General features: G+C 49.2%; 1 protein-coding gene across 1 annotated transcript; it reads left to right on the top strand.

The window, feature by feature from the left end:
• The first annotated feature begins 17,034 nt into the window (after positions 1 to 17,034).
• LOC138784205 (paraneoplastic antigen Ma2-like) lies at positions 17,035 to 18,342 on the top strand. Its single transcript, XM_069959714.1, has one exon. It carries the CDS (start codon positions 17,035 to 17,037, stop codon positions 18,340 to 18,342), a length of 1,308 nt encoding a protein of 435 aa, XP_069815815.1.
• The last annotated feature ends 3,794 nt before the right edge of the window (positions 18,343 to 22,136 follow it).

Below are 22,136 nucleotides of genomic sequence, written 5' to 3'. Positions count from 1 at the left end.
CCTTCCCCCCCCCCTCTTATAGATGGTCCCCTTCCCCCCCCCCTCTTATAGATGGTCCCCTTCCCCCCCCCTCTTATAGATGGTCCCCTTCCCCCCCCCCCTTATAGATGGTCCCCTTCCCCCCCCCCTCTTATAGATGGTCCCCTTCCCCCCCCCCTCTTATAGATGGTCCCCTTCCCCCCCCCCCCTCTTATAGATGGTCCCCTTCCCCCCCCCTCTTATAGATGGTCCCCTTCCCCCCCCCCCTTATAGATGGTCCCCTTCCCCCCCCCCCTCTTATAGATGGTCCCCTTCCCCCCCCCCCCCTCTTATAGATGGTCCCCTTCCCCCCCCCCCCTCTTATAGATGGTCCCCTTCCCCCCCCCCAGCAGATAAAACAAAAACAAAAACAGCACACAACTCACCTGCCCTCCGTTCCCCCGTCGAGCCTCTCTGGTCTGGTCCCGGCTGATGTGCTGCTGCCCGGGGTGTCCCGTCCTGTCCCCGGCAGCGCGCGCATCAGAGAGCTCCACGTGCGCCTGTGGCTGTGACTTCCGGCGCACGGGGATCTCTCTGATGCGCGCGCTGCCGGGGACAGGATGGGACACCCCGGGCAGCCGCACATCAGCCGGGGGACTAGGCTGCATTCCCACGTTCCGTGATCCTGACGGATCACGGACGTGGAATGCATGTACTGGAGCCCCCCCGCCCCCCGGCAGTATCTGTAATGAGATGCTGTGAGCGGGGGAGACTGTATTTATAAGCGCCGCGCTGTAGTAACAGCACCGCGCGGCTGATTCATTACAGCGCGGCGCTTCTGAATACAGTCTCCCCCGCTCACAGCATCTCATTACAGATACTGCCGGGGGGCGGGGGGGCTCCAGTACAGTCAGTGGCGGATTATAATGTGGGCGGCCGCCCGAACCGCCCATATTATAATCTGCCACTGAATGCCGCCCCCATGAAGACAGCTGGTGGCGCCGCCTGAGGCAGACGATTCAAGTCGCCTCATGATTGCGGCGCCCCTGCATGTAGTCATGTATTATATATAAGCCTGTAAGCTCTTAAGGGCAGGTCTCCCGATCCATATAGATTGTAAGCTCCTAGGAGCAGGACATTGTATATGTATATGTATTGTATATGTGATGGATATATATGTAATAATAATTATTATTATTTCTATAGGGACAACATACTGTGCAGCATTACTGTCTCTGTCTTTCTTTCCTTACAGGGTCCTGATCCTATATACTCTATACAGCAATATGCAGCAGGCTAGTCGTGATCCAGGGAGATCAGATCCGATCGCCACTTGTGGGGTCAGGAAGGAATTTTTTTCCCCCCTGAGGTAGAAGTGTCCGGGGGGTTTCTTCGCCTTCCTCTGGATCTTTGGTCCGGTGACTCTCAGACCAGGATAATAGAGGAGGGAATGATCTGCGGCACGTTCTGTGGTCTCCACCAGACCTGACCTGAGAGTCACCGGATCAGCTATTCATTAAAGGGCCGGTAATATTTCATTACAATGTTGCATATTTAAAAAAAATAAAGAATTTGAATTTATTTTGGTGTTGCTTCGTTTTTGTCTGCATTTCTTTTTACTATATTGACCATGATCAGAGCAAACGCTGTCTCTCGGCTTCAGAATAGGTACAATGAACAGGATTTAGATTATTATTAATAATAATAATAATAATAATAATATAAGGAATATTTTGAAGGGTTTTACATATGAATATACTCATGTACAGATTAAGGCTATGTTCACACTACGCAAGTTCCGTAGTAATCACAAATTTACGTAGTGCTGCAGGCTGAAGGGATCCCGGCTGGACTCAGAGCTGTCACTGAGGACCAATCAGTGATGCTCCTGAGTCCCCCCGTATTTGTAGCGTCATTGCTAAACATTGGTACATTGGAGGGGGAGGCTGGTTTGGGAGAATGGGCAGAACGTAAGCCTTTTGTTCACTGGCGGAACTACCGCCGGAGCGGCGGCTACGGGGCCCCTAGCATCCTGGGGCCCGAGGCCTTGGCCCCCGGAGCTGACCGCCTGCAGTACCCAGTGGCCTCCCGGGTGTTCAGTGTTTTGATTGACAGTGCAAGAAGCCATAGGCTTCCCGCGCTGTTAATCACTCTTGTGATCACAAGCAGCGTTTTGCTTGCGATCACAAGAGTGTTGGCCCGGCCCCCGCCCGATGAGCAGCTCCCTGTTCGAGTCCCATGCAGCGCCATCACTGAGCTCAGTGTGCGCGGCGGCTGGGACTTCCGGTACAGAGAGCGCGTTACTCCCTGTAGCGGAAGCCCCAGCCGCCGCGCACACTGAGCTCAGTGATGGTGCTGCGTGGGACTCGAAACAGGGAGCTGCTCATCCAGAAGAGACCAGCGACCGTCGGGGTAGCGTGTGGTTAGGTGAGTTCTGTTTTGTTTTTTTCTTTTTATCAGAGGGGAACATCGGGGCTATATGGGGGAGGAACAACAAAACTAGGGGCTATATGGGGGAAGAACAACACTGGGGGCGATATAGGGGGGGACAACACTGCTATATGGGGGAAGTATAGCACTGGGGGCTATATGGGGGAGGAACAACACTGGGGGTGATATGGGGGAGGTATAACACTAGGGTCTATATGAGGGAGGAACAACACTGGGAGTAATATAGGGGATGAACAACACTGGGGGCTATATGGGGGAGGAAAAACACTGGGGCTATATGGGGGAGGAACAACACTGGGGGCTATATGGGGGAGGAACAACACTGGGGGCTATATGAGGCTAGGGATGCACAAGACTGGGGGCTGCCTATAGGGGGATTCACAAAACTGGGGGCTACCTATAGGGGGATGCACAACACTGGGGCTGCCTATAGGGGATGGACAAAACTGGGGGCTACCTATAGGGGGATGCACAAAACTGGGGGCTATATATAGGGGGATGGACAACACTGGGGGCTACCTATAAGGGGATGCACAAGACTGGGGGCTGCCTATAGGGGGATGCACAAAACTGGGGGCTACCCATAGGGGGAGCACAAAACTGGGGGCTACCTATAGAGGAATGCACAACACTGGGGCTGCCTATAGGGGGATGTACAACACTGGGGCTGCCTATAGGGGGATGCACAAAACTGGGGGTTACCTATAGGGGGATGCACAAAACTGGGGGCTACCTAAAGGGGGATGGACAACACTGGGGGCTACCTAAAGGGGGATGAACAACACTGGGGGGCTACTTATAGAGGGATGGACAACACTGGGGGATATCTATATGGGGGATGGGCAACAGAAGGGGGCTATCTTTATGGGGGGGATAGATAACACAAGGGGGGCCTTTTCTAAGGGGGACAACATGGGGGTCATCTTTAAGGGGGCAAACTATAAGGAGGACAACACAGAGGAGGCATCTAAAAGGGAAACTACACAGAGGGGCCATCTATAAGGGGAACTACACTGGGGGGGGGGTGTATTCAATAGGGCATGCACAGAGGGGGGCATCTACTATAGTGGACTACACAGAGGGGTCATCTATAAGGGGAATACACAGAGGGGGCCATATACTATATATATATATATATATATATATATATATATATATATAAACACACACACACACTACAAAGAGCCAGGGCTGACCACTGAAAGAGGGCTTAAAGGGGCCAATACAGATGTGCAGTTTGTAGAGAGATGAGTATGGTGACAGAGTGAGGAGCCTAATATGTCTGTCTGGCAGATTCTGTGGATTCGTGGCTCGGAGAAGTTCTCATAATGGGCCCAGGGATGGTGGAGAAGAAAATGAAAAGAAAGAACTCTGATCAGAGAAGACGTCCCCTGTGAGTCACTAAATATATCTGCACTGTAATTTAGATGGAGTACAGAACCTGTGTAGAGCTGGGTGTGTTGATGGTGTAGTGGTCGGTCAGATGAGGGGGGGGGACCCAATCAAAAGTTTGCTATGGGGCCCAGCCATTTCTAGTTACGCCCTTCCCTTTGTTACTGTCAAGCATAGTACCAGTTTGAGAGATATACTAGTCCGTAGTAAGTTCACTTCCAAAAGCAAAAAAAAGTAAAATATGGCTATGGTAATGATCTGAAGAGAAACTATCAATGTGGATCGTGTAGTTGGTGCAGGGACTTGTTTAAATGCTTGTCTCTGACACTTAATGGTGTTAAAGGGGTTATCCAGCGCTACAAAAACATGCCCACTTTTCCCCCTACTGTTGTCTCCAGTTTTAGGTGTGTTTTGCAATTAAGCTCCATTTACTGCAATGAAACTGAGTTTCAAAACCCCACCCAAACTGGAGACAACAGTAGGGGAAAAGTGGCCATGTTTTTGTAGCGCTGGATAACCCCTTTAATGTAAGTATCAAAGACTTTGTTATTTTGTAAGACTTGCTATGGTCGCTTTTACATAGGGAAGACCAAGAGATCCCTATGTACCCGTTTTAGGTAACATGTCTATTCTATCAAGACGGGAATAGGAGCATCCCGATTTATTGAGCATCTTAGGGATAGTCACAGAGGTGATGCCTCAGTTCTTAGATATGCTGCCATTGAAAGGGCAAGATAGACACAGGGCTCTGCCGAAAGCCGAGCTACTATGAATAATCCGTATGGAAGCTGAGTGTCCTGGGGGCCTGAATGATAGGGTTGATCATAGCTTCCTCCTATAATAATATATACTTACCTGTTGTACAACTTGGTTTTTAATTGTATATATTTTATGTGTGTAATCATTCTAAAAGGGGTAATCCAGCACTACAAAAACATGGCCGCTTTTGCACCACTCTTGTCTCCAGTTTGGGTGCAGGATTTGAAACTCAATTCCAATGAAGTGAATGGAGCCTAATTGCAAACCGCACCTGAACTGAGGACAAGAGTGGGGGAAAAGTGGCCATGTTTTTGAAGCGCTGGATAACCCCTTTATTATGTTTCACATGTGTAGCACGTCACCGCTTTGTTAGTTATTTGAATAGCGCGTTGACGTGGATGAAAGGGCAGGTGTGTGAAAGCTCTGTGCATGTCAGACAGTCTGTCACCACTCTGTCTTGGGTCTGTTCCCACTATGGGGGGGATTTACCAAATACGGTGTAAAGTGGAACTGGCTCAGTTGCCCCTAGCAACCAATCAGATTCCACCTTTCATTCCTCACAGACTCTTTGGAAAATGAAAGGCAGAATCTCATTGGTTGCTAGGGGCAACTGAGCCAGTTTCACTTTATACCATGTTTGATAAATCTCCCCCTATGTCCGCACTGTGTCCGTTTTTTTTATATGAAGCAATAAAAGTTTATGAAGACAACCACGGTGAAGTTGTTTCCTTTGGATGGAATCAATCACTTAGGGGCAGATTTATTGCACGGTCTTACGGTAGAACCGTCCTTTGTTGCCTATAGCAACCAATCACCGCTCACATAGCAACCAATCACAGCTGAGCACTTATCACTGATTGTAAGTGGATACATAAACAACAGCAGCAGTTATGATGACATCACAAAGACAAGGCTCATGATGTCACACATGGTGCGGAGTATACAGCTGTAGCTGAGACTTCTGCTGTTATTTACAGGTTGGCAGCTTGAAGAAGACACGGCCAGGTAGGGAGCTCATCGCTGAGGCCTCGTTCACACATGGAGCTAAATATATTTTAGTAAACACCCCATCTGGGCTCATGTGTGAACCTGGCCTTAAAGGGGTTTTCCAAGGAAAGTTGAGTTAAAGTCTATGCACAGCATTGGCCATCATTCCCTGGAAAACCCTTTTAAAATGGCTGTTCTTATGCAGACAGCCCCCTCTCTGTTGTATGTCTGCTGTGTGGTAGGTTGTATATTAGATTGTAAGCTCCTGCGGGGAGCAGGGCCTCTACACATGTAGCTTGTGTTACCATGAAATGCTTTGTGGTGTTCATGTTAACACTGGCGACATCTGTACCGTACATTGCAATGCAAGCTCTTAGGAGTGGGGTATTGTAGTGTACATTAGATTGTAAGCTCTTCGGGGCAGACATGTAGTCATGTATTATATATAAGCCTGTAAGCTCTTAAGGGCAGGTCTCCCGATCCATATAGATTGTAAGCTCCTAGGAGCAGGACATTGTATATGTATATGTATTGTATATGTGATGGATATATATGTAATAATAATAATTATTATTATTTCTATAGGGACAACATACTGTGCAGCATTACTGTCTCTGTCTTTCTTTCCTTACAGGGTCCTGATCCTATATACTCTATACAGCAATATGCAGCAGGCTAGTCGTGATCCAGGGAGATCAGATCCGATCGCCACTTGTGGGGTCAGGAAGGAATTTTTTTCCCCCCTGAGGTAGAAGTCTCCGGGGGGTTTCTTCGCCTTCCTCTGGATCTTTGGTCCGGTGACTCTCAGACCAGGATAATAGAGGAGGGAATGATCTGCGGCACGTTCTGTGGTCTCCACCAGACCTGACCTGAGAGTCACCGGATCAGCTATTCATTAAAGGGCCGGTAATATTTCATTACAATGTTGCATATTTAAAAAAAATAAAGAATTTGAATTTATTTTGGTGTTGCTTCGTTTTTGTCTGCATTTCTTTTTACTATATTGACCATGATCAGAGCAAACGCTGTCTCTCGGCTTCAGAATAGGTACAATGAACAGGATTTAGATTATTATTATTATTAATAATAATAATAATAATATAAGGAATATTTTGAAGGGTTTTACATATGAATATACTCATGTACAGATTAAGGCTATGTTCACACTACGCAAGTTCCGTAGTAATCACAAATTTACGTAGTGCTGCAGGCTGAAGGGATCCCGGCTGGGCTCAGAGCTGTCACTGAGGACCAATCAGTGATGCTCCTGAGTCCCCCCGTATTTGTAGTGTCATTGCTAAACATTGGTACATTGGAGGGGGAGGCCGGTTTGGGAGAATGGGCAGAACGTAAGCCTTTTGTTCACTGGCGGAACTACCGCCGGAGCGGCGGCTACGGGGCCCCTAGCATCCTGGGGCCCGAGGCCTTGGCCCCCGGAGCTGACCGCCTGCAGTACCCAGTGGCATCCCGGGTATTCAGTGTTTTGATTGACAGTGCAAGAAGCCATAGGCTTCCCACCCTGTCAATCACTCTTGTGATCACAAGCAGCGTTTTGCTTGCGATCACAAGAGTGTTGGCCCGGCCCCCGCCCGATGAGCAGCTCCCTGTTCGAGTCCCATGCAGCGCCATCACTGAGCTCAGTGTGCGCGGCGGCTGGGACTTCCGGTACAGAGAGCGCGTTACTCCCTGTAGCGGAAGCCCCAGCCGCCGCGCACACTGAGCTCAGTGATGGTGCTGCGTGGGACTCGAACAGGGAGCTGCTCATCCAGAAGAGACCAGCGACCGTCGGGGTAGCGTGTGGTTAGGTGAGTTCTGTTTTGTTTTTTTCTTTTTATCAGAGGGGAACATCGGGGCTATATGGGGGAGGAACAACAAAACTAGGGGCTATATGGGGGAAGAACAACACTGGGGGCGATATAGGGGGGGACAACACTGCTATATGGGGGAAGTATAGCACTGGGGGCTATATGGGGGAGGAACAACACTGGGGGTGATATGGGGGAGGTATAACACTAGGGTCTATATGAGGGAGGAACAACACTGGGAGTAATATAGGGGATGAACAACACTGGGGGCTATATGGGGGAGGAAAAACACTGGGGCTATATGGGGGAGGAACAACACTGGGGGCTATATGGGGGAGGAACAGCACTGGGGGCTATATGAGGCTAGGGATGCACAAGACTGGGGGCTGCCTATAGGGGGATTCACAAAACTGGGGCTGCCTATAGGGGATGGACAAAACTGGGGGCTACCTATAGGGGGATGCACAAAACTGGGGGCTATATATAGGGGGATGGACAACACTGGGGGCTACCTATAAGGGGATGCACAAGACTGGGGGCTGCCTATAGGGGGATGCACAAAACTGGGGGCTACCCATAGGGGAAGCACAAAACTGGGGGCTACCTATAGCGGAATGCACAACACTGGGGCTGCCTATAGGGGGATGGACAACACTGGGGCTGCCTATAGGGGGATGCACAAAACTGGGGGTTACCTATAGGGGGATGCACAAAACTGGGGGCTACGTAAAGGGGGATGGACAACACTGGGGGCTACCTAAAGGGGGATGAACAACACTGGGGGGCTACTTATAGAGGGATGGACAACACTGGGGGATATCTATATGGGGGATGGGCAACACAAGGGGGCTATCTTTATGGGGGGGATAGATAACACAAGGGGGGGCCTTTTCTAAGGGGGACAACATGGGGGTCATCTTTAAGGGGGCAAACTATAAGGAGGACAACACAGAGGAGGCATCTAAAAGGGAAACTACACAGAGGGGCCATCTATAAGGGGAACTACACTGGGGGGGGGGGTATTCAATAGGGCAGGCACAGAGGGGGGCATCTACTATAGTGGACTACACAGAGGGGTCATCTATAAGGGGAATACACAGAGGGGGCCATATACTATATATATATATATATATATATATATATATATATATATATATATATATATATACATATATATATATAAACACACACACACACTACAAAGAGCCAGGGCTGACCACTGAAAGAGGGCTTAAAGGGGCCAATACAGATGTGCAGTTTGTAGAGAGATGAGTATGGTGACAGAGTGAGGAGCCTAATATGTCTGTCTGGCAGATTCTGTGGATTCGTGGCTCGGAGAAGTTCTCATAATGGGCCCAGGGATGGTGGAGAAGAAAATGAAAAGAAAGAACTCTGATCAGAGAAGACGTCCCCTGTGAGTCACTAAATATATCTGCACTGTAATTTAGATGGAGTACAGAACCTGTGTAGAGCTGGGTGTGTTGATGGTGTAGTGGTCGGTCAGATGAGGGGGGGGGACCCAATCAAAAATTTGCTATGGGGCCCAGCCATTTCTAGTTACGCCCTTCCTTTTGTTACTTTCAAGCATAGTAACAGTTTGAGAGATATACTAGTCCGTAGTAAGTTCACTTCCAAAAGCAAAAAAAAGTAAAATATGGCTATGGTAATGATCTGAAGAGAAACTATCAATGTGGATCGTGTAGTTGGTGCAGGGACTTGTTTAAATGCTTGTCTCTGACACTTAATGGTGTTAAAGGGGTTATCCAGCGCTACAAAAACATGCCCACTTTTCCCCCTACTGTTGTCTCCAGTTTTAGGTGTCTTTTGCAATTAAGCTCCATTTACTTCAATGGAACTGAGTTTCAAAACCCCAACCAAACTGGAGACAACAGTAGGGGAAAAGTGGCCATGTTTTTGTAGCGCTGGATAACCCCTTTAATGTAAGTATCAAAGACTTTGTTATTTTGTAAGACTTGCTATGGTCGCTTTTACATAGGGAAGACCAAGAGATCCCTATGTACCCGTTTTAGGTAACATGTCTATTCTATCAAGACGGGAATAGGAGTATCCCGATTTATTGAGCATCTTAGGGATAGTCACAGAGGTGATGCCTCAGTTCTTAGATATGCTGCCATTGAAAGGGCAAGATAGACACAGGGCTCTGCCGAAAGCCGAGCTACTATGAATAATCCGTATGGAAGCTGAGTGTCCTGGGGGCCTGAATGATAGGGTTGATCATAGCTTCCTCCTATAATAATATATACTTACCTGTTGTACAACTTGGTTTTTAATTGTATATATTTTATGTGTGTAATCATTCTAAAAGGGGTAATCCAGCACTACAAAAACATGGCCGCTTTTGCACCACTCTTGTCTCCAGTTTGGGTGCAGGATTTGAAACTCAATTCCAATGAAGTGAATGGAGCCTAATTGCAAACCGCACCTGAACTGAGGACAAGAGTGGGGGAAAAGTGGCCATGTTTTTGAAGCGCTGGATAACCCCTTTATTATGTTTCACATGTGTAGCACGTCACCGCTTTGTTAGTTATTTGAATAGCGCGTTGACGTGGATGAAAGGGCAGGTGTGTGAAAGCTCTGTGCATGTCAGACAGTCTGTCACCACTCTGTCTTGGGTCTGTTCCCACTATGGGGGGGATTTACCAAATACGGTGTAAAGTGGAACTGGCTCAGTTGCCCCTAGCAACCAATCAGATTCCACCTTTCATTCCTCACAGACTCTTTGGAAAATGAAAGGCAGAATCTCATTGGTTGCTAGGGGCAACTGAGCCAGTTTCACTTTATACCATGTTTGATAAATCTCCCCCTATGTCCGCACTGTGTCCGTTTTTTTTATATGAAGCAATAAAAGTTTATGAAGACAACCACGGTGAAGTTGTTTCCTTTGGATGGAATCAATCACTTAGGGGCAGATTTATTGCACGGTCTTACGGTAGAACCGTCCTTTGTTGCCTATAGCAACCAATCACCGCTCACATAGCAACCAATCACAGCTGAGCACTTATCACTGATTGTAAGCGGAAACATAAACAACAGCAGCAGTTATGATGACATCACAAAGACAAGGCTCATGATGTCACACATGGTGCGGAGTATACAGCTGTAGCTGAGACTTCTGCTGTTATTTACAGGTTGGCAGCTTGAAGAAGACACGGCCAGGTAGGGAGCTCATCGCTGAGGCCTCGTTCACACATGGAGCTAAATATATTTTAGTAAACACCCCATCTGGGCTCATGTGTGAACCTGGCCTTAAAGGGGTTTTCCAAGGAAAGTTGAGTTAAAGTCTATGCACAGCATTGGCCATCATTCCCTGGAAAACCCTTTTAAAATGGCTGTTCTTATGCAGACAGCCCCCTCTCTGTTGTATGTCTGCTGTGTGGTAGGTTGTATATTAGATTGTAAGCTCCTGCGGGGAGCAGGGCCTCTACACATGTAGCTTGTGTTACCATGAAATGCTTTGTGGTGTTCATGTTAACACTGGCGACATCTGTACCGTACATTGCAATGCAAGCTCTTAGGAGTGGGGTATTGTAGTGTACATTAGATTGTAAGCTCTTCGGGGCAGACATGTAGTCAGGGGTGATTCTAGCCTCTCTGCTGCCCGAGGCGAACTATAGAATGACGCCCCCCCCCCCCCCCCGTCAATCCGCCCACATTATAATCCACTACTGCCCCCCCCCCCCCACTGCTGTCCCCAATAAACATAATGTTTGGTCCCTTGCTGCACAGAGGATGTCAGGAGAGGAGGGGGCTAATCCTATAGGAGAGGTCCCAGCAGCACAGAGGATGTCAGGAGAGGAGGGGGCTAATCCTATAGGAGAGGTCCCAGCAGCACAGAGGATGTCAGGAGAGGAGGGTGCTAATCCTATAGGAGAGGTCCCAGCAGCACAGAGGATGTCAGGAGAGGAGGGTGCTAATCCTATAGGAGAAGTCCCAGCAGCACAGAGGATGTCAGGAGAGGAGGGTGCTGATCTTTTAGGAGAGGTCACAGCAGCACAGAGGATGTCAGGAGAGGAGGGTGCTGATCTTTTAGGAGATGGTCCCCCTCTTCCCCCCCTTATAGATGGTCCCCTCTCCCTTATAGATGGTCCCCCTCTCTCCCCTCCCTTATAGATGGTCCCCCTCTCCCCCCCTTATAGATGGTCCCCCTCTCCCCCCTCCCTTATAGATGGTCCCCCTCTCCCCCCCTTATAGATGGTCCCCCTCCCCCCCTTATACATGGTCCCCCTCTCCCCCCCCCTTATAGATGGTCCCCCTCTCCCCCTCCCTTATAGATGGTCCCCCTCTCCCCCTCCCTTATAGATGGTCCCCCTCTCCCCCTCCCTTATAGATGGTCCCCCTCTCCCCCCCTTATAGATGGTCCCCCTCTGCCCTCTCCCTTATAGATGGTCCCCCTCTCCCCCCCTTATAGATGGTCCCCCTCTCCCCCCCCCTTTATAGATGGTCCCCCTCTTCCCCCCTTATAGATGGTCCCCCTCTCCCCCTCCCTTATAGATGGTCCCCTCTCCCTTATAGATGGTCCCCCTCCCCCCCCTTATACATGGTCCCCCTCTCCCCCCTCCCTTATAGATGGTCCCCCTCTTCCCCCCCCCTTATAGACGGTCCCCCTCTTTCCCCCCCTTATAGATGGTCCCCCTCTTTCCCCCCTCCCTTATAGATGGTCCCCTTCCCCCCCCTATAGATGGTCCCCCTCTTTCCTCTCCCCCTCCCTTATAGATGGTCCCCCCCCCCTTATAGATGGTCCCCCTCTTTCCCCCCTCCCTTATAGATCGTCCCCCTCTTTCCCCCCTCCCTTATAGATGGTCCCCTTCCCCCCCCTCCCTTATAGATGGTCCCCCTCTCCCCCCCTTATAGATGGTCCCCCTCTCCCCCCCTTATAGATGGTCCCCCTCTCCCCCCCTTATAGATGGTCCCCTTCCCCCCCCCCTCTTATAGATGGTCCCCTTCCCCCCCCCCCTCTTATAGATGGTCCCCTTCCCCCCCCCTCTTATAGATGGTCCCCTTCCCCCCCCCTCTTATAGATGGTCCCCTTCCCCCCCCCCTCTTATAGATGGTCCCCTTCCCCCCCCCCTCTTATAGATGGTCCCCTTCCCCCCCCCCCCTCTTATAGTTGGTCCCCTTCCCCCCCCCCTCTTATAGATGGTCCCCTTCCCCCCCCCTCTTATAGATGGTCCCCTTCCCCCCCCCCCCCTCTTATAGATGGTCCCCTTCCCCCCCCCCTCTTATAGATGGTCCCCTTCCCCCCCCCAGCAGATAAAACAAAAACAAAAACAGCACACAACTCACCTGCCCTCCGTTCCCCCGTCGAGCCTCTCTGGTCTGGTCCCGGCTGATGTGCTGCTGCCCGGGGTGTCCCGTCCTGTCCCCGGCAGCGCGCGCATCAGAGAGCTCCACGTGTGCCTGTGGCTGTGACTTCCGGCGCACGGGGATCTCTCTGATGCGCGCGCTGCCGGGGACAGGATGGGACACCCCGGGCAGCCGCACATCAGCCGGGGGACTAGGCTGCATTCCCACGTTCCGTGATCCTGACGGATCACGGACGTGGAATGCATGTACTGGAGCCCCCCCGCCCCCCGGCAGTATCTGTAATGAGATGCTGTGAGCGGGGGAGACTGTATTCATAAGCGCCGCGCTGTAGTAACAGCACCGCGCGGCTGATTCATTACAGCGCGGCGCTTCTGAATACAGTCTCCCCCGCTCACAGCATCTCATTACAGATACTGCCGGGGGGCGGGGGGGCTCCAGTACAGTCAGTGGCGGATTATAATGTGGGCGGCCGCCCGAACCGCCCATATTATAATCTGCCACTGAATGCCGCCCCCCATGAAGACAGCTGGTGGCGCCGCCTGAGGCAGACGATTCAAGTCGCCTCATGATTGCGGCGCCCCTGCATGTAGTCATGTATTATATATAAGCCTGTAAGCTCTTAAGGGCAGGTCTCCCGATCCATATAGATTGTAAGCTCCTAGGAGCAGGACATTGTATATGTATATGTATTGTATATGTGATGGATATATATGTAATAATAATTATTATTATTTCTATAGGGACAACATACTGTGCAGCATTACTGTCTCTGTCTTTCTTTCCTTACAGGGTCCTGATCCTATATACTCTATACAGCAATATGCAGCAGGCTAGTCGTGATCCAGGGAGATCAGATCCGATCGCCACTTGTGGGGTCAGGAAGGAATTTTTTTCCCCCCTGAGGTAGAAGTCTCCGGGGGGTTTCTTCGCCTTCCTCTGGATCTTTGGTCCGGTGACTCTCAGACCAGGATAATAGAGGAGGGAATGATCTGCGGCACGTTCTGTGGTCTCCACCAGACCTGACCTGAGAGTCACCGGATCAGCTATTCATTAAAGGGCCGGTAATATTTCATTACAATGTTGCATATTTAAAAAAAATAAAGAATTTGAATTTATTTTGGTGTTGCTTCGTTTTTGTCTGCATTTCTTTTTACTATATTGACCATGATCAGAGCAAACGCTGTCTCTCGGCTTCAGAATAGGTACAATGAACAGGATTTAGATTATTATTAATAATAATAATAATAATAATAATAATATAAGGAATATTTTGAAGGGTTTTACATATGAATATACTCATGTACAGATTAAGGCTATGTTCACACTACGCAAGTTCCGTAGTAATCACAAATTTACGTAGTGCTGCAGGCTGAAGGGATCCCGGCTGGACTCAGAGCTGTCACTGAGGACCAATCAGTGATGCTCCTGAGTCCCCCCGTATTTGTAGCGTCATTGCTAAACATTGGTACATTGGAGGGGGAGGCTGGTTTGGGAGAATGGGCAGAACGTAAGCCTTTTGTTCACTGGCGGAACTACCGCCGGAGCGGCGGCTACGGGGCCCCTAGCATCCTGGGGCCCGAGGCCTTGGCCCCCGGAGCTGACCGCCTGCAGTACCCAGTGGCCTCCCGGGTGTTCAGTGTTTTGATTGACAGTGCAAGAAGCCATAGGCTTCCCGCGCTGTTAATCACTCTTGTGATCACAAGCAGCGTTTTGCTTGCGATCACAAGAGTGTTGGCCCGGCCCCCGCCCGATGAGCAGCTCCCTGTTCGAGTCCCATGCAGCGCCATCACTGAGCTCAGTGTGCGCGGCGGCTGGGACTTCCGGTACAGAGAGCGCGTTACTCCCTGTAGCGGAAGCCCCAGCCGCCGCGCACACTGAGCTCAGTGATGGTGCTGCGTGGGACTCGAAACAGGGAGCTGCTCATCCAGAAGAGACCAGCGACCGTCGGGGTAGCGTGTGGTTAGGTGAGTTCTGTTTTGTTTTTTTCTTTTTATCAGAGGGGAACATCGGGGCTATATGGGGGAGGAACAACAAAACTAGGGGCTATATGGGGGAAGAACAACACTGGGGGCGATATAGGGGGGGACAACACTGCTATATGGGGGAAGTATAGCACTGGGGGCTATATGGGGGAGGAACAACACTGGGGGTGATATGGGGGAGGTATAACACTAGGGTCTATATGAGGGAGGAACAACACTGGGAGTAATATAGGGGATGAACAACACTGGGGGCTATATGGGGGAGGAAAAACACTGGGGGCTATATGGGGGAGGAACAACACTGGGGGCTATATGGGGGAGGAACAACACTGGGGGCTATATGAGGCTAGGGATGCACAAGACTGGGGGCTGCCTATAGGGGGATGCACAAAACTGGGGGCTACCTATAGGGGGATGCACAACACTGGGGCTGCCTATAGGGGATGGACAAAACTGGGGGCTACCTATAGGGGGATGCACAAAACTGGGGGCTATATATAGGGGGATGGACAACACTGGGGGCTACCTATAAGGGGATGCACAAGACTGGGGGCTGCCTATAGGGGGATGCACAAAACTGGGGGCTACCCATAGGGGGAGCACAAAACTGGGGGCTACCTATAGAGGAATGCACAACACTGGGGCTGCCTATAGGGGGATGTACAACACTGGGGCTGCCTATAGGGGGATGCACAAAACTGGGGGTTACCTATAGGGGGATGCACAAAACTGGGGGCTACCTAAAGGGGGATGGACAACACTGGGGGCTACCTAAAGGGGGATGAACAACACTGGGGGGCTACTTATAGAGGGATGGACAACACTGGGGGATATCTATATGGGGGATGGGCAACACAAGGGGGCTATCTTTATGGGGGGGATAGATAACACAAGGGGGGCCTTTTCTAAGGGGGACAACATGGGGGTCATCTTTAAGGGGGCAAACTATAAGGAGGACAACACAGAGGAGGCATCTAAAAGGGAAACTACACAGAGGGGCCATCTATAAGGGGAACTACACTGGGGGGGGGGGTGTATTCAATAGGGCATGCACAGAGGGGGGCATCTACTATAGTGGACTACACAGAGGGGTCATCTATAAGGGGAATACACAGAGGGGGCCATATACTATATATATATATATATATATATATATATATATATATATATATATATATATATATGTAGAGCATCTCTGCTGGTGGAATTCTTCAGCAAATAAAGAGTTAATGCTGCTCAGGCTGTGCGCTGGGGTGGGATTACACTCAGAGCTTTCCAGTGCAGTGATGGATAATTAAACTACAAGACCCATGATCCCCCAGGGTCAGTGGGGGAGGAGCTAAGAGGAGGAAGGAGAAAAGAGGATGCTGGGGTGGCAAGGACAGTGTGGTTTTGGGATGCTGCTGGAAGCAAGTGAAGAGATCCCTAAAAGACATTTATCACCCCATAAAGCACCTGCAAAGAACCTGCCTGTTATCAGACACATGCCCGGGCTGTGAGTACAACCAGTTACAGTGTGCAACAAGTTACAGTGTTGGTGTGAGGCGGCCACCATCTCAGGAAGGACACATGGTGGATGTGTAGTGCTGTCAGCCATTTCTGAGCAGGAGATAACAGTAGCACATACTTACAGGAGCCACATCACATGCCGCCATAGTGTGTTACATATAACCCTGCAGACTGGAGGGAAAATACAGGGAATAAATACAAGTGCTGTGAGGTGTATGTGTGACAGTGAGGGGAATAAGTGACAGCCCCACCTGCATGTACAGAGAGAGACTACAGCTAAAGCCTATCAGTCCCTGCACTGTTATCTGTCATCTGTTTGGGAGCTACTTCATTCACAGCTGTGCACATGCTGGACTTCTCTGGGTTTTGGTACTAGAGGACTATGGACACATTTTTCCTCCTTAACCCTGTTTTTTTCCTACCTCAGACAAAACCCTCTGAGAGCATTTTTGAACCAGTTGGATCATAAAATTACAGTTTATTGTGTGATTAGATGTCTATGCATGTGTAATTAATAACATTACCTTAAGTTCATTATTGCTGGTTAATTGGCAAATCATTTTCTTTTGTTGCTGTTTGCTACTTGTCTATTGTGTTACCTGCTCTAAGGACAATTCTACTAACCTGTCCCAATAAATGTGTTTTCCTGCTGTCAAAGAAACTGTGTCAGAGAGTTGGGGAATATTTGGGGTGTCACCAAGGTTTCAGGCAGGGGTCCCATCCAATTATTATAATAAAGCTCCACCTACGGGTGTGCTACATTTGGGGGCTCGTCCGGGATACTCGGTGGCCCGCCTACTTGTGAGTGACTCCGCCCCTTTCCCTCCCCCCAAAGTGTCTCAGACCCAGTCAGCAACAGCAAAATAATGGCAGAACCAACCCTAGACCCACAAGCCGTTGCTGAATGGTGCAGAACCCTCCAACTGGACCAGAGTCACTGTCTAGGCCTGTCCATTTCCACCACCATCCTTACCCATAGACAGATTTACCAGATAATGGACGAGACTCTGTCCGACAGTCGTTGTTTCATTAGAGGTCTAAAGCAAGACCAGAGTGGTAATACCATGAGAGTTCTATTGGAATTAGACTGCCCTGTTGCTAATGTAGTGGTGCCTAGCAATCTGGAAGTAGGAAATGAAAAATACAAAGTGGAAATAGTCGTACCAGCTGAAGAACAGCCGATACAGCTTGCAAGTCAACCTTCGACTCAAACAACCACTACCGCCACAATTGGCCCAGAGTTTCTGAATGCTCTTGGTGAATTAGTGGAAAAGTGTGCCAAGTCAGGACATTCAACGGCTAGATATAAACGCTTGCCAATGTTCTCAGGGACTCAGCCTCTCCCATCTGATGAAGAAAGCTTTGAGGCCTGGATGGAACAGGCTCTGCAAGGTCTGGATGAATGGGAAGTTTCTGAAGCTCTCAAAAGGCAAAGGATAGCGGAAAGTTTGAAAGGGGTAGCGGCTGATACTATTAGGAATCTTAAGTTGAGTAAGAAAGACTGCACTGCACACGACTACCTGGAGGCACTACAGGATGTGTTCGGTAGGACAGAGGGAGTCTCTGAACTCTTGTACCAGTTTGAGCACACTTACCAAGAAAAGGGAGAAAAGCTGTCTCTTTATATACAGCGGTTGGATAAAATATTGCATCAGATGAGGCTGAAGAGAGGGATGGATGCCGACTCAGTGGACAGTGTCAGAGTAAGACAGCTACTTCGAGGAGCCCTACCCTTAGACCCAGTTATGCTCAAGTTGAGGTCCCAAGGGGACTGTGGCACTCTTAGATATAACCAATTGGTCAAGTTGGTCCGAGAAGAGGAAGCCATGTTGGAGGAAAAAGGGGTCAGTGTCAAGGTCCCAGGAACCTTCAGTACTAAAGTGCAGACAGTACAAGCTTGTTGTGCTGGGGAGGAGTTAGCTCAGCTGAGGGAACAAGTGTCAAAGCTAACTGAGCTGGTGACTTTAGTAGCTGGTACTCAGTTACAGCCTGATGAAAGGGCTGAGACTGTGCCCTCGGGTACTGCCTCCCAGAAGGAGAGAAAAAGAAAAGATGCTATAATCTGCTACCAGTGTGGAGGAAGAGGGCATGTTAGGAGGCAATGCCCAAGCCTTGAAACCTCCAAGGAAGTGCAGATAAGAAAGCCGCCGGGAAACTTCAGAGGGCCCCAGTGAAGGAGTCATCTGGGTGCCCCAGAGGAAGGAACTCCAATCAAGCAAAACATAGAGTGGATCGTTTCAACTTTAACCCTCGAGCTAAAAACAAAACTGAGGTTCAACCTTTACCACTGAAGTGGGTGAGAGACAAAACTAAAGCCATAACACGACAGAAGCAGATAGAAGACCCCACCATGTATGACTATTCTCAAAGTACCACGAGTCGGCCCAAAACCAGATATCAGAAGGTTTTGATTGATGCTACAACAGACACAAAATCAAGAACACCTCCTGAGTTAATTGGGCCTTCCCCAGTAGTCTCAGTCCGGATTGAAGGAGTGTACAGCAAAGTCCTGTTGGATACGGGAGCTCAGATAACAGTACTTTTTAGGGATTTCTACCAGAAGCATCTAAAGCATCTCCCTATTCACAAGTTAGAGAATCTGGAAATCTGGGGCCTCAGTGACACGAAGTTCCCTTATGATGGCTATGTATCTCTCAAGGTGGAATTTCCTTGTTCTGTGGTGGGATCAACGGAAGTTTTCGAAACTTTGGCTGTTGTCTGCCCCAGACCTAAAGAAGGTGGGGAAGCAGCCATGCTGGTAGGCACCAACACTGACTTTGTACGAAGAATGTTGAAACCTCAATTGGTGAATAAGCAGGAGGCAGTGCACCCAGTGTTGAGGCCCATGTTTGCTCTGCTAAAGTCCCAGGAAAGATACCAGAAGGAAGATATTGGTCATGTGTGGACTCAAGCCAGTAAAGAATATACTGTTTTACCCGGTAAAGTTACCTGCATGAGGGCCAAAATTAAAATGTACCGTGACAGCACCAGTTCTCACCTTATGATGGAGATGGATCCTGAAGCAGATTTACCTCCTGGAGTAGAATTAGTGCCAGAAGTCTGGCCATCGAACAAATTAAAGCATCCACAGGACTCCCTTCTAGTGGGGTTGAAGAATACTGGGGGTGCTCCAGTAGTTTTAAGGCCTTCTATACGCCTCGGGAAGGTTTACAATGCTACCCCTTTACCCTCTGCAGCCCTCCTTGGAGCAAGGCCAGAAACTGTTGAGGCCCTGATTGATGAAGTGGATATCGGAGGAGGTCGAATGTCACCAGAGTGGGTAGACAGAGTTCGAAAGTTGTTGAAAGCTCGAAAAAACTGCTTCTCCGCACATGAGCTGGATATGGGATGTGCAAAGAGTGCGCAACACCAGATCCGATTGAAAGATGATAGACCTTTCAGAGAACGCCCTAGAAGAGTAGCTCTTGGTGATTTAGAGGATCTACGTAAGCATCTGGAAGACCTTAAAGTGGCTGGGATAATCAGAGAGTCCCGAAGTCCTTATGCTTCACCTATAGTTGTGGTGCGCAAGAAGAATGGCACCGTTCGGATGTGTGTTGATTACCGGACTCTAAATCAGCGGACCATTCCTGATCAGTACATCACCCCTCGAATTGAAGATGCTTTAAATTGTTTGGTAGGGAGTAAGTGGTTTAGTGTCCTGGATCTGAGGAGTGGATACTATCAGATTCCAATGAGCCCTGAAGACAAGGAGTTGACGGCTTTCATCTATCCAGGTGGATTCTTTGAATTTGACAAAATGCCACAAGGTCTCATGGGGGCTCCAGCTACGTTTCAGAGACTTATGGAGAAAACAGTCGGTGACATGCATCTGCTGGAAGTGATCGTATATCTGGATGATATAATAGTGTTCGGAAAGACATTGGAAGAACATACTGACCGGCTGATGCGAGTCTTGGATCGGCTTGAGCAGGAAGGACTGAAGTTGTCTCTTGAGAAGTGCAAGTTTTTTCAGCCCTCTGTGACGTATGTAGGGCATGTGGTTTCTGCTGAGGGAATAGCCACTGACCCAGAAAAACTGGAAGCTGTGACATCATGGCCCAAGCCCCGGACGATCACGGAATTACGTTCTTTCCTGGGGTTCTGCAGTTACTATAGGAGATTTGTCAAGGGTTTTTCCAAAGTAGCGAGACCTCTCAATCAGCTGCTGCAGAATGAAGTGGAACCCGGTGACACTGATGAAGAGAGGGCTCTCCAGAAACCAAAGGGTCCTAGAAAATCCAAGGAGTGCATTGAAGACTGCTGGAGTCCTGAATGCGAGCAGGCATTCGAACGGTTGAAGCACTGCCTTACCCATGCTCCTGTGCTAGCCTATGCTGACCCTGCCAAATCGTATGTGCTGCACGTGGATGCAAGCCGAGAAGGTCTTGGAGGAGTGTTATATCAAGAACATGATAAGAAACTAAGACCAGTGGCCTTTGTGAGCAGAAGTTTGTCTCCCACAGAGAAGAACTATCCGGCCCATAAACTGGAATTCTTGGCTCTCAAATGGGCTGTGGTTGACAAATTACATGACTACTTGTATGGGGCTGAATTTGAAGTTCAAACTGACAATAACCCCTTGACTTACATACTGACCACTGCCAAGCTGGATGCTACAGGACATCGGTGGATGGCTGCACTTTCAAATTACAATTTTAGCCTTAAGTACCGCCCTGGTAAGGAAAATGGGGATGCAGATGGACTGTCCCGAAGACCTCATGGCGATATGCACCCTGAAGATGAGTGGGTAGAAATTCCTGCACCTGGGGTGAGGACCATGTGTCAATATGTTAGCTGTCGCTCTGAAAATGGATGTTGGGCGCGAAAGCTAGGGCTTCACGAGGAGAGTGTGCCTGAAGTCTACTGTAATCTGGTAACTTTGCAAGCTTCACCTCTTCCTGCTATTACGCAAGGTGATTTGAAGAAAGATCAAAGAGAAGATTCACTCTGTGGGCTAGCTGTAGCGGCTCTCCAAAAACAACAAGCTGATATACTGCACACAGATGATCATCCGTTGGCTAGACTCCTTGCCAAAGAATGGGATCGTTTGAAAATCCGCAATGGGCTGGTCTACCGAAGAGCTCCAAGTCAGCTAAACAGTGAAAAGTGGCAGCTACTACTCCCCCAAAAGTACAAGGACGTAATACTTCAATCACTACACGATGATCATGGTCATCTGGGTTTTGACCGAACTTTAGGCCTAGTCAGGGACAGATTCTACTGGCCATGCATGAAGCAGAATGTAGAAGATTATTGCCGTTCTTGCCTTCGCTGCATTCAGAGGAAAACTCTGCCTGCTAGAGCCGCTCCTCTTGGGAAAATGGAAAGTCAAGGGCCGCTGGATCTTGTTTGTATTGATTTCCTATGCATTGAACCAGATGAAGGTGGAGTCAGCAATGTATTAGTGGTGACCGACCATTACACAAGATACGCTCAGGCTTTCCCTACCCGTGACCAAAAAGCCATTACAGTGGCAAAGATTCTTGTAGAAAAGTTCTTTGTGCACTATGGCCTTCCAAGGAGGATCCATTCAGACCAAGGGAGAGATTTTGAAAGTAAGTTGATTCATGAGCTACTCACTCTGCTGGGTGTACAAAAGAGTCGTACAACCCCATATCACCCACAAGGCGATCCTCAGCCAGAGCGTTTTAACAGAACCTTGTTGGACATGTTAGGTACACTGTCGGCCGAGAAGAAAGCCCATTGGAGCCGGCATGTAGCTACTGTCGTCCATGCATACAACAGTACTAGAAGTGATGCTACAGGATTCTCTCCATACCTCCTCATGTTTGGAAGAGAGGCTCGACTTCCAGTTGATTTGTTTTTCGGTGTTACTGCTGATGACACATCCGTACAATCACATGCAAGCTATGTGAAAAGATTAAAGGAAAACTTGAAACAGGCCTATGAACAGGCGGAAGCTACTGCTGGCCAACGGCACCATCAAAATAAAGCTCGTTATGAC

Source organism: Dendropsophus ebraccatus, chromosome 2 (genome assembly GCF_027789765.1).
Source record: "Dendropsophus ebraccatus isolate aDenEbr1 chromosome 2, aDenEbr1.pat, whole genome shotgun sequence".
Classification (NCBI taxonomy): domain Eukaryota; kingdom Metazoa; phylum Chordata; class Amphibia; order Anura; family Hylidae; genus Dendropsophus; species Dendropsophus ebraccatus.
Note: the sequence above shows the minus strand (reverse complement) of the source record. Positions and strands in the feature narration are given on the sequence as shown.